The 17,292-nt window shown below is 37.6% G+C and overlaps 1 protein-coding gene across 1 annotated transcript in view; it reads right to left on the bottom strand.

The window, feature by feature from the left end:
* The window catches only part of LOC108978241, a 98,333-nt gene that overhangs the window by 32,707 nt on the left and 48,334 nt on the right, over positions 1 to 17,292 (bottom strand). The window contains exon 5 of the mRNA XM_018948440.1: positions 9,531 to 9,673. Coding sequence (XP_018803985.1) covers positions 9,531 to 9,673 — 143 coding nt within the window. The remainder of the gene's footprint in view (positions 1 to 9,530; positions 9,674 to 17,292) is intronic.

The raw sequence follows: 17,292 nt of genomic DNA, 5'->3' as shown, positions 1-17,292 counted from the left end.
GGGAAGCAGAGGAAGAGGAAGACCTCCACTCCGTTGGAAGGACCAAGTGGAGAAGGACCTGGCTTCACTTGGAATATCTAATTGGCGCCACGTAGAAAAGAAGAAACGACTGGCGCGCTGTTGTTAACTCGGCTATAATCGCGTAAGCGGTGTCTACGCCAATCAAGAAGAAGAAGTGGAACTTCATTGACACAATTGTTTACTACTCTCAAAGTATTGGTTAGATGAAAAAGTTTTTTCGAATTTTGTCAAAGATGTCGTTGCAGTCGCACATCTCCAGTACTACCAATCCCATTGTGTTATACCACATGGAAAGGTGAGTTTTAAAGCTACGTTTAACCGAAAAAATTAAATTCGGGGAAGTTGAAAAAAGTTACAGCTGTTCGAAGATGAGTGAAAATAATGCAGAAATTCGCGATATTTCGAATTTTTGTATAAAAAGGGAAGAATGTCACGCAAGCCACCAATGAAATTTGTGAAGTCCATGGTTGTTGTCAATGGTTCGCTCGCTTCCGTTCTGAAAATTTCGATATGAAAAATAAAACTCGCTCTTATCGACATATCGTTGCAAAAGTCGGTGAAATTTTGGAAAAGTTTGACTAGGACCATCACATAAGCCAGTATGACATTGCTATGGAACTTAAAATTCAGCATCAAAAATCATAATCGAAGAAGCTCTTTGGGTAGCACACGAAATGTCTGTGAAAAATTTAATAGACCCAATTAAAATATGCGATTCTTTGCTGAAGCAAAGAGAAATTGAACCATTTCTGAAGTGAATGGTAACAGGAGAGGAAAAGTGGTTCAAATACAACAATAATGTGCGAAAAATATCATGGTCCAAGAATGGTGAAGTTCAACAAATGGTCGGAAAGTCAGTATTTACTCCTGTTGTTATGCTGAGTGTTTGGTGGGATTGGAAAGGAATCATCCACTATGAGCTGCTCCAGCCTGGTCGAACTATTGATTCTACATTCAACTGATGGAATTCAAGCAAGCAATCGACAAAAAATGGCCAGAACTGATCAACAGAAAGGGCTTCATCATTCACCAGGGCAACGCTAGACCACACACATTTTTGATGATTCGGCAAAAACTGGGAGAGCTTGGCTGGGAAGTTTTGATGCATCCGCCATATAGCCCGGACCTTGCACCATCAGAATACTATTTGTTTCGGTCAATGCAGAACTCCCTTAATGGAGTAAAGTTCGTTCAAGAGAAGCCTGTGAAAAATCAGTTTTCGCTGAGAAACCTGAAAAGTTTTGAACTGATGGAATAATGAAAAGAAAAATGAAAGGAAGTGGTTGACCAAAATGTAAGATGAGTTTGCATTAGAGTTCATTACAATTATAAAAAATAAGTTGAAGTTTGATTAAAAATACGAAAGGACTTTTTCGACTACCCTTTATAAACTGCGTCATAAGACATTTTAAAACAACTTGGGTAAGTTGAGCAATGTTTTTAATACCAGTTTGAAGTTTTTAAATGCAAAACCTTTTAATTTGACGTAATGCTTCGTGCTGACTGGTATCATACTGCTGGTATTTACGTCCATCACAGTGAAAAAAATATTTCTGTCGAGACTGAGAGTGTATACGAAGACCGTGGAGAGTCGATTCGGCGTCATTCGCAGCAACTCGGGCTGATGTTTGAAATGACTTGGAACATTTTACGTCGAGATCTTAAATTCAAAGATGTTAAGTTTCTGAAGCGGCTCTTAAAAAGTTCCAAGAAGATCTGACGTTTTCTAGCCAAAGTTTGTTAAGCAATGAGGCCCATTTCGGACTCAAGTGGTATGTAAATAAGCATAATTGGCGCATTTGGGACGATGAGCAACCTGAAGAGATTCAAGAGCTTCTATTTCATCCAGAAATGGCAATGAATGATCTGTAGAATCATCGGTCCGTATTTCTTTAAAAATAATGCCGTAACCGTCAATGGCGACCGTTAACGCGCAATGAAAACCGACTATTTAATGACTGAAGTTGAAGCTCCTAAACTCGGCGAAATTTTGCTTCGAACAGGAATGCGCTACTTTCCACACATCGCCTCAATCAAAGGATTTACTGAGAAAACACTTTGGTGAACAGATCATTTTACGCTTTGGTCTGGTGGATGGGATATCACACCATTAGATTTTTTTCTGTGGGGATGTGTAAAGTCTAAAGTCTATGCGGTCTTTAACTCTTTGTCTCAGCAATAAGCAACTCAATATACTCGTTGATATTTTATCTGACATTGAGTTTCCGTTCGGCACTCTCTTAACAACACGATAGGTCTAAACAACAATGATTGTATCCATGTACTACCAATCACCCAACGCTGCTTGCTTCTTGCCACTCTTTTAAAAAATAATAAAATAATAAAATTTCTATTGTAATGCAGAATAGGTATGCGATGCCGACTGCAAACCGAAAATCCAAACAATAATATATTATTCAGCAGCCAACAACAACAACAGCAACAAACTCACATGGCAGTATAATTTATTAAACAAAAGTAAAGGATATCCTTATATGTGGCGGTGGTGGTGGTGATGGCTTTCGTTGCACGTGCGTGTGTGTGTGCCTGTGGTTGTAAGCGGATGTGTACGTCAATAAAAATCAAACAATGCACTTGGTAGGGTTTTAACATATTCAAATTGCACCGTTTCTCCGCCATTGCTTACTCAAACACACGCACACACACATACACACATGCAGCAATTCAAGCGCTTGTGTTGTTGCGCGCATTCATGTTTAGTTGCTTCTGTTGTGGCGCTGGTTGTTGTTGCTGTTGCTGCGGCTTTTGCTTTACTTTCGTGTTGTAAACAAGTAATCTAATCCAGCCAAAAAAGTTTGCAAATTTAATTTCTATTTTGTGCTGCAGCTATTGTTGCATGCAACAATGGCGACCACCGTTCGCAGCGCCACTCGCACTTCACTCACTGCATTCGGTGGGCAGTGTGATGTGTGTGGCTGTGTGTAAGTGCAGATAGTGTTCAATTTTGTGGCAGATTTGTTTGGATTTCAGCTTAGTCGATGTGTTTTTTGTTTTTATTGTTGTTGCTTTTTTACTTTCTGTTTTCTGTTTTCTGTTTTTGGTGTAACTTTATTGCATGCGGTTGATTCTTTTGTTTCAAATTATGCAAACATAAAATTTTATTTCGCCGTTAATGCCGCAAAACTTTTATTCTTCCCGGTTAATGTTGTCCGTATTTTGAGTGGGGCCCACCAACTTTTCGAAGAGTGGGAAATCCGCTGAAGTTATTTGGGAATAAAGAAGGACTTAGAGTTGAGCTAATGTGTAGCAAAAGCTTTCGGAGCTAAAAGCTAATTAAATCAATGTAAATATATTTCCTTTAATCCTAATTTCAATCGAGGAATATCAATTTCGATTTGTTGCAAGTTAGATTTCGAAAGGTTTGCATACATATTAATAGATTTTAAATAATTGTTGATTATATTCATACATAATACAGCGAGAACTTTAAATAGAGTAGGCAATCGAAAAGTAAACTCCCCTCCCGACGAACAAAAACCACATTGTATACGTCTCTCATCAGTCTTGTTCTGCTTTATGGTGCGGAGCCAAGGACAATGAGATGAAGTGATGAGTCGGCCTTTGTAGAGTTCGAGAGAAAAGTTTTGCGGAAGCTTTATAGTCCTTTGCGCAGTGGCAACGGCGACTACCGCAGTCGATGAAACGATGAGCTGTACGAGATATACGGCAACATTGACATAGCTCAACGAATCAAGAGACGGTGGTTGCGTAGGCTAAGTCATGTTGTCCGGATGGAAGAGTACACTCCAGAAGGTTTTCGATTCAGTACACGCCGGTGGAAGCAGGGGAAGAGGGAGGCCTCCATTCCGTTGAAGAGATCAGGTGCAGAAGGACCTGGCTGCGAACTGATGCCAAATAGCGAAGAGAAGAAACGACTGGCGCGCTGTTGTTATTCCGGCTATAACCGCGTAAGCGTTGCCTAAGGCAGTAAAAAAGTGAACTTATGTCCAAATTGACATACAAAATTGAAGATTGTTTATTCTCTCTTATGACGCCTTATCGAAGGTTTGTTAGGTAGATATGTATATAGAGTGTTTGTCTAACGACCACCTGTGGATTTTGGGGGCCTTATTGTGAAACTGTTAGTCTATTATATCCTCTCTGAACCAGCCTGTGGTCTTGATGAAGGTCATCAGTACAAACAGTTTTCACTGTTCAACCTCGAAAATATTGTCAAAAACTCAATAAATATTTTATCTCCTATAAAATGCTTTAAATTCTCATAGAATTTGTTTTATAGTCCCTTCTTCTTCTACCTCCTGACAGCTTCTACAACAGCCCTTTTACGGTATCCCTAGTCTGCTGGCTTGTTTGCCAATAAGACCTGCCAGCACTCCCACCAAAGTTCTTACGTCATTCCTTTTGACGGCAGCGAAGTTTCCAGCTAGTTGAGGAAGTCAAGAATTGTCTCCACTGAGATTCAGTTACCACTAAAACATGTTTATCGATTAGAAATCTACAAGTAGTCAGAGTAATATTTCCTATTTTTGGGAATAATTTTGTAGTATGGTGCCCACTTTTGCTAGCTTATCTGCTTCATAGGTACTAAGGATATATTTATGTTCTGGAACCCATTGCAGGTTTATCGTTAGATCCACTAAGAGGACTAGACACTATATTCCTTTTCACTATATTTGATGTCACCTGAAGATACTTTAGTTATTTCAAAGCAGCTTGGCTATCGGGATATATAAATATATTCTTTGGCTGAGCGAACTCCTTGTCAGCACATGAAGGCTTTCTTTAATTGATGTGATCTCCGCTTGGAAGTCTAGTAGTCGGAAGGCAATTCTAGTATTTAATTTTGTTGAAAAGACAGAAACCCACACTTGTTTATATTGTTTGAATCCATAGAAATGGTTATCTCTGCGTCCTTGTCCACAACACCGGTTACCCACTTTTTCCTGGAAGGGAGGACTACATCCAAGTTAAACAAAATTTTTTAGGATTTCATAAATTTGCGCTACGTGAAAATTTGTATTAGGTAGAGATGGAAGCTTACTAAGTATCTTAGAAGTCTCCTAATTACTGGCGGCTTGGGCAAGATTTCTCCAGTCAAAGAGCTATTAGCTATTCATACCAAGTTTATTGGCAGTAAATTTGCAATGCGTAGTTCTAGGAGCTCCACTACTGCATACACTCGCTGCTCTTTTTGTGCCTTCTATACATCTTACCATATTGGCCATATCTTCCATATTTTCCATATTGGCCACCATACCAATACAACGAATGCTTTAAACAGCCTAACAATTGCTGTGTACAGCTAATGAGTTACATCAGCCGTCAGTTCCCATTTGGGTCTAACCATTATTTTACGGGTGTAAAGTGGTTTAACTCTTTTTTGTCGAGTAGCTTTTCCCAATATAGTTAGCTTGTGCTAAGTGCATTTTATGACATGAACTCAATTAGAGAGTGAAGGGTGAAAAGCGGCATTTTGTTTAAAAAATTAAGTCAGGGCTTATGGCGGCCTAGTCGCTTAATGTTACATTTCTGGCGAGTAACTGCAGCTGCATTGGGTACAAGGCGATATCTTGCTGATAAATTCATGGTTTAACACAAAACCATTCCACAAAGTTTATCTTAGAAGTTATTAGCAGGTCAGTATTCTCAATAGTCGAACACGATTTATAGATTTTGTGAAGTTCCATACCGGGTATATTTCACATCACAGATTACAACCCATTTTCATGCTTGTATTGTAAAATTTAAAGACATTTTCAAAAATATTTTTTTTGCGTGCAGCATCTTTTCCAAAACTACTTCTACTACTTGTCAAAGAATTACTTCACTTTTCCATATACATACATATGTAATCAGCCATCCATGTGACATCTTCTATGCACTAAAATACTTTGTAGAAAAGCATTGGCGGCATTCAGTGCTTAAATTGTTAAACTTTCTTTAAAAAAGAAAACTCAACATACGCACTTTTGCCGCTTCTTAAGTGAACAAGTACTCAAGAGCCCACACATTTCAAACTTAATGCTTCAGAGCATTTTACAAGAGTTCTTGAATTTTGACTTTTTTTTTGGAGGTCTGTACTTACACAGCTCAGAGAAACTTTCGCACTTTTTTGTGTCATGGAAACGAAGTTACACTTGAAATATCAAATAAATCTTGTTGTTTCAAATTTTTTGAATGTGTGGAAAGCGCCGAAATATAGTTGAGAGCAGTTGACAGCCGAAGCCGGCGAAAAAAGCTGTAGAAATTGTGGCGGACAAAATGGAAAGCGTAGAGGGAGTGCCATATTTTATGTCGCCAGAACATCAACGCAACGCGAAATAACTTGAAACAATTTGAAACGCAGTCACATTAAATCATTTGCGTTGGTTTTTTGGACTCGTGACGTTTTTCAGCAGTTCAAGTGAAGTGCGCTCAGAGCAGATAACACACAAGTGACGTATTAGAGGGAGGAGGTGGGAGTATGTGTGTGGGTGGGTGAATGGGAAAATATGATGTACTATAATTTTATAGATGGATACGTGTACATTAGGGTGTTAGGTTGTCAAGTTGATTTTTTTTTTGAAGGTGAAAGTACACCTTGTCGTATGAGCAACACAGAATTTCTAAATGAATCCTCAGTACATTTGATGTATAGTGTTAATTCTGTACAATTTTTAAAGAAATCTTTTTATGAAAAAAAAAAAAATTAATAAGACTTCATTGTAAAGCAAAAAGTTCGGCATTATAATATTGGTTTTTCAAAGTTTTAGGCGCAGTTGCTGAATAACAAGAAATTCCATGTTCATTGAAAATAAAGAAAGAGTTTATGTTGGATACTATTTTTAAAGCAGGAATTGTATTTTTGGGAGCTATCTGCAAAAAAAAAAAAAAAAAAAAATCCAGTTGGGAAATAACGAAGATTTTTTCAATAAAATGAAGCATATTTTCATTAACCCGGTTATAATTTGTTTAAACCGTGTATATTTTGACTTTATGTTAAATCACATTTTGCCCAAGTATATGAACCTGCTTATACAGCATTTATAATTGTTATATGCTTTGGATACAGCGCAACTTCTTTGACTGCATTCATAAAATATTTAATTTAGAATTTCGGGCAATCCAATTGTGGTCAGCTATGGCCACAGACCACATATTGCTACAAATGATAGAAAATGTTGCCTCTGCTCATTCAAATTTATGCTCATTGGAGAGCTAACCTGTAGGAAATTAGCTATTAGCTCTGAACTAGTTCCAAAGTAGTCTATTTCGTACTTATTGCAGTTTATAATAAATTTCTTTCTAGAGGATGTTGACTAAAGTTTGTTAACTTAGCTACATGTAAAGAAAAATGTCATTGACCACATAAACTGTAAACAAATGGGGTCACTTTCCTGAAACATAAACAAAGGTTGTTGACTTGGCTAAATTTAAAAACAGTTTTGGACTTGGATAAATGTATAAAAACGGTCATTGACTTCATAAGCCGTGATCTAAGTTAGCTCACTCAACATCTTGATCTATCTCAATTAAATCTAATTAACAGGATTTTCTGATATGAAGGACTGCTCAAACAATACTTTTTTTTTGTTTAAATTGCAATATTGATATAAATTGCGTAATAATCCTACAAGCTTCCTAAAGCAACATTATTTTGCAAATTTTTTTTTAACAATAAATACTTTAAATTTCCACCCACTTACTTGTCGTCGCATTAACTCACACAACGCCAAAAGAGATGGCAACAAAAACAAATTTCAAACATTTAAAAAATTAAAATTTCTAGTTTTTGCCAGCCATGCAAGCAATTTTTCCAACTATTGCCTCTCAACTGCTATGCGCTAAAAATAATTTCTGCTTGCTGCCAGCATTTTAAGCTTATTTTATTGTATCTGTACACATCGCAGTTGTTCTTATTGTTGTTGTTGTGCGGGTTGTATGCAAAATATTGCATACAAGTTGAAGTTTACTCATTTATTACAGTAGTAGCCTCCAGCCCTTTTGCATATGCTTGACAGTGCCGTTCATTGAAAGTCAGTTGAGTGCGCCGCCAGGGCGTATAAGTAACTTTGCGATATTTTTGTCTTTCACGCATTCATATGAAGGATGTGCTGAAAAGTTTGTTGCCACTTCAATTGGCGATACGAACCATGTGCGTTGCTGCTAGCTGCTAGTGTGGGTGTGTGACGACGTCTGCCGGCGCTGACTAGCATGTGTCAGTCAAAAGTGCTAATGTGTTGCTGTTTGCGCAAACTCGTCTGCTTGCAGACAATTCGTACAAATGCGAGTTGTGTAAGCTTAATGCGCTTGGAAATGAGTGTTTTCGTTTGGAGAAACGGCCTTAAATGGTATACAATAATTATTGCATGAATTGATTTATTTGGAGAGAGTGACTGGGAAGTTTATTTTGTGGGTAAAAATTTATTAAATCTTGTACCAAGGACTACTTATAAATTTAACAAAGGTTGAGAATTTGTTCATCAGTTAAGAAAACGGCCACCTTTTCCTGAAGGCTTCTAATAAACACACTATATTCGTTTTAACGACCAGAACCCACCTCCGGACTTGATTGGTCTGCAGTAGATATGACGGTTTTACAACAATTTTGGCTTGCTTTATCGGCAAATTAGATTAACTACTCTGTGTGCCAGTTAAAGTCATCAGCGATTACAAAGCAAACTGACTAGGTCTTCGGAAACTTACTTATTACTCGGTTATTCAAAGTATCCTTCCTTTTTTCGCCCTTTGACGACTCTACTGTAATTTTGTGAATTTTCTGTCCAAATCCATGAAAACTTGTTCAATCCCCGGGATACCGAATATATGGAAACCAGTATCTATACTTGACTTTTGACAACAAGGTTTGGGATATACAATTGAAACTCAGAGAGAATGTTTTTCTGATAATAGTATATCGGTGTACCAAAAATGGGTGGAATCGGGTCCATATTTCCCTGACTTAACTAATATCAGAATTTTCGAACATCCGGCTGACTTTAATCCATGTGATTGGGGATTGTATATGATGTACTTTATGAAACCCAGGGAAAATTTTTGTAATGCGAAGTTAGTGGTATAAAGTATTGGCAATAATAGAAAATATCGGATCGATAACAGCCCAACTCCCACATATTACATATAATGATTTTCCTTTTTCTAACAAACCATATGTTTTTTGGATACGTTTTTCTTAATTTATGCACTTATCTTTATCTTTATCTTTATCTTTATCTTTATCTTTATCTTTATCTTTATCTTTATCTTTANTTTATCTTTATCTTTAGCTTTATCTTTATCTCCATCAGTATCTTTAACTTTATCTTTATCTTTATCTCCATCTGTATCTTTATCTTTATCATTATCATTATCATTATCTTTATCTTTATCTTTATCTTTATCTTTATCTTTATCTTTATCTTTATCTTTATCTTTATCTTTATCTTTATCTTTATCTTTATTTTTATCTTTATCTTTATCTTTATCTTTATCTTTATCTTTATCTTTATCTTACACTATAATACTATGTCCGGCTATGTACGACTCACCTGTACTCATGCGACATGAAGAAAGTGCCACGAATTGCACAGCCATTTGGATTCGTGCGCTTGCCGTTGAAGATTTTCAAATAATGATCGTAATTATTCAAGTTTACAGCACCATCGAAAGTTAGCAGGATAATTTGTGGAATCTAAAAAATAGAAAGAATAGGAAAAATATTATAAAAGTAACGGTAATTGCAATGAAAATGATGGTAATTGCAGAAAAAAACTTATTTTGCATTTCACACAACAAAGGGAAAATCAAGCAAAATCAATCAATTGGAAACGCAGAAGAGCGAGCACACAGCCAATCGCACAAATAAGCACAAAAACAACAATGCAATGCGATATTCAAAGCGCTCGAGCTTAATTAGATGAGCAAGCGGCACTTTTTGCTGACTAAGAAATCGCGTTAAGGCACGAAGTGAACACACAAGAGAAGAAAAAATTGATAGAAAAAACTACAAAGCAAGCAGCAAAGAAATGCGCAAGTAAAAGCCGAGAAAAAAGTTTAATTGCACTGCAGAAGCAGAGGAAGGGAGCGGAGCGCAGAAAAGAGAAAAAACTATAAAATACAAAGATGTAACGGAAAATAGATGCATAAAAAGAAGTCACATCAATTGCAAGTAATTTTAAAATAATCAGCACAACATAATTTATTGCTCGCTCGCCGGCGCGCGTACGCCAGCACAGCAAGCAAGTGTGTGTGAGACTTCATGGTAGTGTCTTTCATCTCCCTTTGCGCAGGTTTCGTCTCGGTCGTCTACGTCGTGCATTGCCTTTGTGCCGCTTGCGGTTTGTCGCTGGTCCTGACGGGAGTCTGCCGTCTGCCGTCTGACCGCAAAGCTGCGACGTGCGCGGCAAGTGTAAGTTTCAAGTGGGCAAGAGCAGCAATTGAACGATTTGTTCACGTTGGCGTGTGGCGGCGCGCGGTGAGTGGCACATTGCGTGCGCCGCGTCGTCGGCAGGACGACTGGGAAGCGAAAGTGCGGAAATGTAAGAATGAAAATGAATTGCGCTGATCGGAAATGGTAAAATATCAATTTCGCTTAATACATAAAAGTTATTTATGAGCACAATTTTGCCTTTTTGTTCTCTTGTACTTTCTTTTTTAATCGAAACCAATACGAAACCGTACTAACAGCCGTTGGTTGAGTGAAAGAGTGGGTGCGTTGAAATAATGTCGGTTGCGGTGCGATAAATTGAGGCGCGTTTTAAATTGTTTGTGCCTGCAATTTGTGTGCCAAGCATTTTGAACTTTAAAAAGAGCAGAGAAAGTAGAGAAACAGATGTTTTGGGTAATTTAAAAGTGTGTTTAACAACAGCGCGCCAGTCGTTTCCTCTTTTCGCTATTTGACTCCAAATCGAGATACCAAGTGCAGTCAGGTATTTTTCCACATGACTTCTGTAACGGAAAAGAAGTCTTTCTCATTCTCTGCTTCCATCGATGGGTACCGAAAAAAAAACTTCAAAGCTGGAGTATTCTCTGCCATATGGTCAACATGACCTGGCTAGCATAGCCGTTGTCTTCTTATTCGCTGAACTATGTCAATGTCGTCGAATATCTCGTACAGTTCATTGTGCCATTGCCTGTAGTACTCGCCCTTGCCAATGCGCTAAGGACCATGAATCTGCCTCAAAACCTTTCTCTTGAACACTCCTAAGATCAACTCTTCAGAAAATGTCATGGCAGTATGGGAATAATGAGTGTTTTATAGAGTTTGGACTTTGTTCGTCGAAGTGAGGACTTTACTTATAAATTGCTTACTCAGTCCTAAGTAGCACCTAGTGCTAAGAGTTATTCTGCGTTGGTTTTCGACGCTGAAATTGTTGTTGCTGCTCATACTAATAGGCGAAATTATCTGCGACTTCAAAGCTATGACTGTCAGCAGTGACATGCGAGCCAAGTCCCGAATGCGGCGGCTGTTTGTTTGATATTTAGTCTTGCCCTCGTTCACTATCTGACTCATTTGCTTCGCTGCTTTATTCATTCTAGACAAAGCAGAACTAACGGCGCGGTTTTTGTGTCCATTAAGTACACTCTTATAGAAGATTTTACCTTCTCTATTCAGTTCTGCAGCTCGGAATATTTTCTCCATCTGTTGATTCAAGACGGCTCGTAGAGATTATTCCTTCTTGTTATACTAAAGATGAGTAAAGATACCAGAGTTCATTCTATGATGAGATTATGGAAAATTTTTGGAAAACATTCAATATAACGTCGCATCACAAGCGCAGACAACAATAATACTAAATTTACTCAAATATACCGAGCTTTGTGCCTGAATGAAGAATGTTACCAAACAACAGAAGCACCTCCACTTTTTTGGAAGTCATTCATGCAGCCATTGCAGAGCGTATAAAAACATTCAGATATATTCAAAAGCAAGTAAATTAGATGTCATGTGAATTAAAGCCAACGGACGTTGAGAGAACGTTGTGAGAAACACTGCTTTAGCCCTACAAAAGAAGTCATTTTTGCTTCGGCTTAAGACCGGTGTTGAAAAATTAATCCATTACAATAACTTTAAGCCCAGGATGCGTATCAAAGCCTGACCAACCAGTAAAATTGATTGAAAGGTAAGGTCATAGATTCTATGACGCCAAAGAAACGCTTAGTATTTGGTGGGCTCAGAATGGCGTGCTTTATTATTAGTTTCTAAAACTGGGTGAATTCATAAATTATCAAATTGAAGTAAGCGTTCAGCAGACAGTGATGAAAATATAGCAAGCGTAGCTGAGAGTGTACACGAAAACAATGGAGAGTCGATTCGACGCCGTTCTCAGTTACTCAGACTGAGGTATGGGACGTCTTGACGCATTTCAAGTCGAAATCTTAATTTAAAGCGTACAAAATACAGCCTGAGCAAGAACTAAAACCGCTCGACTTTCTGAAACGACATCGCTTCGCTCTACGGGCTTTTGAAAAATTCCAAGAAGAACCGAAGATTTCAAGTAAAATTTTGTTCAACGATGAGGACCATTTCTGATTCAATGGTTACGTAAACAAGCAAAATTGTCGCAGAAAAAAAAAACGGTTTGGTGTGGTTTGTGGGCCGGTGGAATCATCGTTCCATAAGTCTTTAAAACCCGTTATCGTACCATGATAACTGATAATTTCATGCTTGAAATTGAAGCTCATGGTCTCGGCAATATTTGGTTTCAACAAGACGGTGCCACTTCCCACACATCGCATCAATCAATGGATTTATTGGGAGGACACTTCGGTGAGCAGATAATTTCACGTTTCGGGCCGGTCGATAAGCCGCCAAGATTATGTGATATTACACTGTTAGACTTTTTTCTGTGAGGATGGGTACAGGCTGTATCGCTTCGATAGAGGCTTTGTGGAAAATATCACGCGTACCATTAGCCAGTTACCAGTCGAAATACTCGAACAAGTCAGCTAAAATTGGACTCAATGGATGAACCATTTGAGACGTAGCCGTGCCCAAAATTTGAAAGAGATAATTTTCAAAAACTAAATGCCAAAAAAAGTTTTTTCGAATGTTTGTAGAGAAGCTCGAAATGGATCACTCTTTATATAACTTATTTTACTGAACTCACGTCTATAGCTTTACTGGAGCTTTCAAATTCAAAGTCTTTGTTAAGGACATAGTGCTAAAACCTCGTGAGTAGAGTAGAGGAGGGCTTAATTGAAACAGAGCTCGTTTAGAAGCATTTAATGAGTTTTAAATTTCAAATATCATAAGTGGGTGCAATCACCACGCCCTGAATATTTTAAACCCCTTTGGAATCAAATAATTTAGCTGACATTGTGAAGTCAAGGCCAGCTCGCAATATAACTAAATTTCCATTTGTTGAACTAGCCTTGCATTGGCTTAAACATTTTTGCATCAAAAGCGATTTTCAACAATTTTTTCCCACTATTAACCTAAATAACTAACTTTTTTCTTTTAAATAAAATAAGCTATTCGTGCCGTAGCGCCATAATAAAGAGATAACTGGTAAACGCTGCTTTAAGGTCCCAACTAATGCCACGCCAATAAACTCACACTTCAACACAAATTACATACATATTTCTCATTCAACGCTAAGAGGTATGCAAACAACATTAAACACTTGTCATCAACATATTTTTGCATGACGCCAACGCTCATAAATCGCTTATCGGGTATTCAACGACACTTAAAATCCACAATTTGCGGTGAGCGTAACGCAGCTGCTGCGATTACTACGATTTCCACGAGTAGTTCGCCTCCTTCACGAACGTAATCAGCGCGCATAACGGTGCATAAATGCAAACACCAGCTGACCATAAAGCAAGAGCGCCACACAAATTGTGTGAAATGACAAAAGGAATCGATAAATATAAAAAACAAAAAAAAAAAAAATTAAATAAAATAAAATAAAAAATACACACAAAGAAAATAAAACGTAATAATAATGATAAGAGTTTGTTGAAAAATCGCTGGCGCTCAACTAAAAATAACCCATTGGTGATTTTATGCGCTTCCTGTGGCTTTCGCATAGCGCTGCCATGATATTCGTTTCGCTTTCGTTTCACACATCCATTATTTTTATGAGTTGTTTGTCGGTGTCGTTTTTTTCGCTTTTTTCGCTTTTTCCGTTTTTTTTCTCTCTTTTTTGTGTTTTTTTTGATTTTTTTTTCTCTCTCTTCTGTTTGAGCGTGATTTATTTTCTTGGGGGAAGCGCGCATTGAAATATGCCATTCAATATTATGCAAAATTCAGGACAAATAAAGCGCGCCATCAGCATATAATCAGTGCGATTGGTGAGCAAGTGTTCGGTGGCTTGGCTGGCTGCCTGGCTGCCTGGCTGGTTGCTTGGTTGGTTGATTGTGCGCCGCTAAGTATGCTATGAAAATGCGTGAGTTTATGTAGGACAAAGCACGCGTAGCGGAGGAGAGGTACCGAGTGAGAGGTGAGTGAGAGATTTGTGTTGCACTTAGCGTCGTGCAACTGTCAACCTAAACGCAAATGGAAGTGCAAACCGAAAAAATTGGAAAAATTGAAAAAAAAAAATTAAAGAAAGCAGAAAGTAATAGCACTAAAAATGCAGAGCGGAGCAAGGAAATTCGTAAGAAGTACGCGACGCTTCCAAACTGCAAGTACCTCGGTTCATAATAAGGAGGAAAAAAAGTGTGGTGTGAATTGCAGCGCTGCTCCGTCAGACAGCGCTGTCATTAATCGTCGCTTGCAACACTATCGCGTGCTCGTCGCATTTGTGGCACCGCCAACTTGCAATATTTAATGGTCGATTGGAAATGTTTGTACGCAGCTGTAGCCGGCGTTTGTGCCGATTGCCGCTTAGCTCTGGTTGCAGATTGAACTTGTAAGCGGTGTCTAGTAGTTGTGGCAATAAAGTGGTTTGCCGGAATAATGGAGCGCTCAGTGTGCGCTGGTACATTTGCAAGGAAGCTGAGTTTGCAATTCAAGGCGACTTAATGCTTTTATTTGTGGCGATTGATTTTGGTGTATGGAGTTAGTGGAAAGAAGTACTAGTACTAATGTGCGTTAGCGCTGCATTATTTTATTTTTTTTTTGGTTATATTTTTACTACTTAATGGGATAGATTTTAGTTTATAGTGGTTCCAGATGAAAAAGTGTATTTCAAATAGTTATATCACACGATCAAGGGGCCAATTCTGATCATAAAAACCAGAGAGTACACAAACTCGAAATGTCTTAATTAATAATTGAAGTGCTTCGCGGGCTGTATGAGAAGTGGCTCCTTCTTTTTGAAATCCCGTATTGGCCACATCAATATCATCTGATTTTGGCAAAACGAACAGAATGATCATCTCGCTATATCGAGCAACAGTAACAGTCACTGCTTGACTAGATTTTTTTCAAAATGGTTTGGCCAAATTATGCCTCCAGTTCAAAATACACATCAACGCTTCGAATCCAAAGGTGCTCTTTTTCTCGATACAAAAAAAAAAAACCCCTAAGTGTGAAAATGCAATTCATACCTAGGATGATTTCGGTCGAAAAATCAGCATTTACTTCACGAAAAAATTTGAAACATTGTTCAATAATGAACACACGTTTTTCAATCCACTAACGCTTCATTTTCACTAAATAAGCCCTTAAAATTTTAAAATAACTGAAACACTAAAATTTTTAGTTCTCAAAAATCGGGTTTGTTAATTGGTTACATGGGTTTCCGGGTTTCAAAATAATCGATTTTTTATTATTTTATTAAATTCTATAATAACTCTAGAATATTGTCCCAAAATTTCATGCTGAACCAATAGTTTCTGAGATGAGAATATGAATAAAATATTTCATTTTCATATGAAAAAAAAATTTTTTTTTTGAAAAAAAGCTGTGTTTTATCCCAGGAAACTCCTTAAATATTAGGTTGTCAAAAAAGTCTTGAGGTATTTTGCGGTATTTTCATTGAATTTTCGATTGTTCATAAAATGTTTTTGGATGACTCATGCCCAGCTCTTGACCGATGCTACGGCTGCTACTATGCCGGTCACTTTCGACCAATTCAGCGATTTTATCGCAATTTTCGATGACAGGCTTTCGGGAGCGTGGCGCATCTTCGACCACCTCTACACCAGAACGAAAACGTTGAAATCATCGTTGTACGGTGGAAATGGAGACTGTATCGGGTCCATAAACTGCACAAATTTTATTGCCGGCTTGAGATGCATTTTTGCCTTTATCGTAGTAGTACTGTAAAATATGACGTATTTTCTCTTTATTTTGCTCCATGTTTGCGACGCTATGACTCACGAACGACTTAAAAGGAAGAACAATCAATCAAAAACGTGTTAGCGCGTGAAATGAGCTTTCCAAAAAGGTATAGCATGACCCGATGCGACGAATAAAACTAGAACTACGCGCTCTCAGCGCCAACTAGCGAAAATACCGCAAAACTTTTTTGGCAACCAATATATCCTTAAAATTTTAAAATAGTTTTTACAGTAATTTTTTTTTACTACCCAAAAATTTTAGGCTATCATACTGAGCGTGCCCCTAATAATCTCGAAATTAACATTAGGGTGGTCCTAATATATAAAATTTATTAACTGTCCAATGTCAAGTATTTTCAAAATATTAAATAAAATAGCATATAAAAAAGAGTAAAGTTTCGAAATAAATAAAAAAAATTAATTTAATAAATTATATAACTCCTCAGATCTTTGATGCAAGTATATAGTATGATATAAACTATATCATAACTGCATTATTACCCTTTGGAGCTTTAATATTCTTGGTTTAAATGAACACATTTTTAGAGCTTTGAATTTTTCATTACCAAATATATTTATAGCAAAGTGTCTTCAAGCATATGAAAATCGTTGCACGTTTTGATATTATGCTGGATCTTTTGGCTCATGAAGTCACCAAACCAAACTGTGGCGGCATTTTCTCTGTTCACATACCTGCAAGGGAGTTTTGAATTGAAAGAATCCGTTGGTGGAGAGAGACAGTGAGCTTATTTACGGCTAGCTCAAAATCTGTGTAAAGGAACTTACTGTAAGGTTTATAATATTACCGGATGCCAGCTACAGAAGCTGTATGAAAGAAGATAAGATGGGAACATCTCAACACTTTCTTCTTGAATCTACCCGTTTGCGAAATCAAGGTTTAAACACTTGGGAGCTCATATTTTCAGACAACTCGTAGACGAACTGGTAAGAATAGAAGGTAAACGTACGTGCAAATTTGTATCAGTCACTAGGCCCTCTGCTTCATTATAAGATCGAACACAAGAATTCTATTTTATAGTTAATCAAAGGACAAATGCGAACCCTGGATCAGCAATC

Source organism: Bactrocera latifrons, unplaced genomic scaffold (genome assembly GCF_001853355.1).
Source record: "Bactrocera latifrons isolate USDA-ARS-PBARC rearing strain unplaced genomic scaffold, ASM185335v1 scaffold_0, whole genome shotgun sequence".
NCBI classification, from domain to species: Eukaryota; Metazoa; Arthropoda; class Insecta; order Diptera; family Tephritidae; genus Bactrocera; species Bactrocera latifrons.
This window is presented reverse-complemented; position numbering and strand designations above follow the sequence as displayed.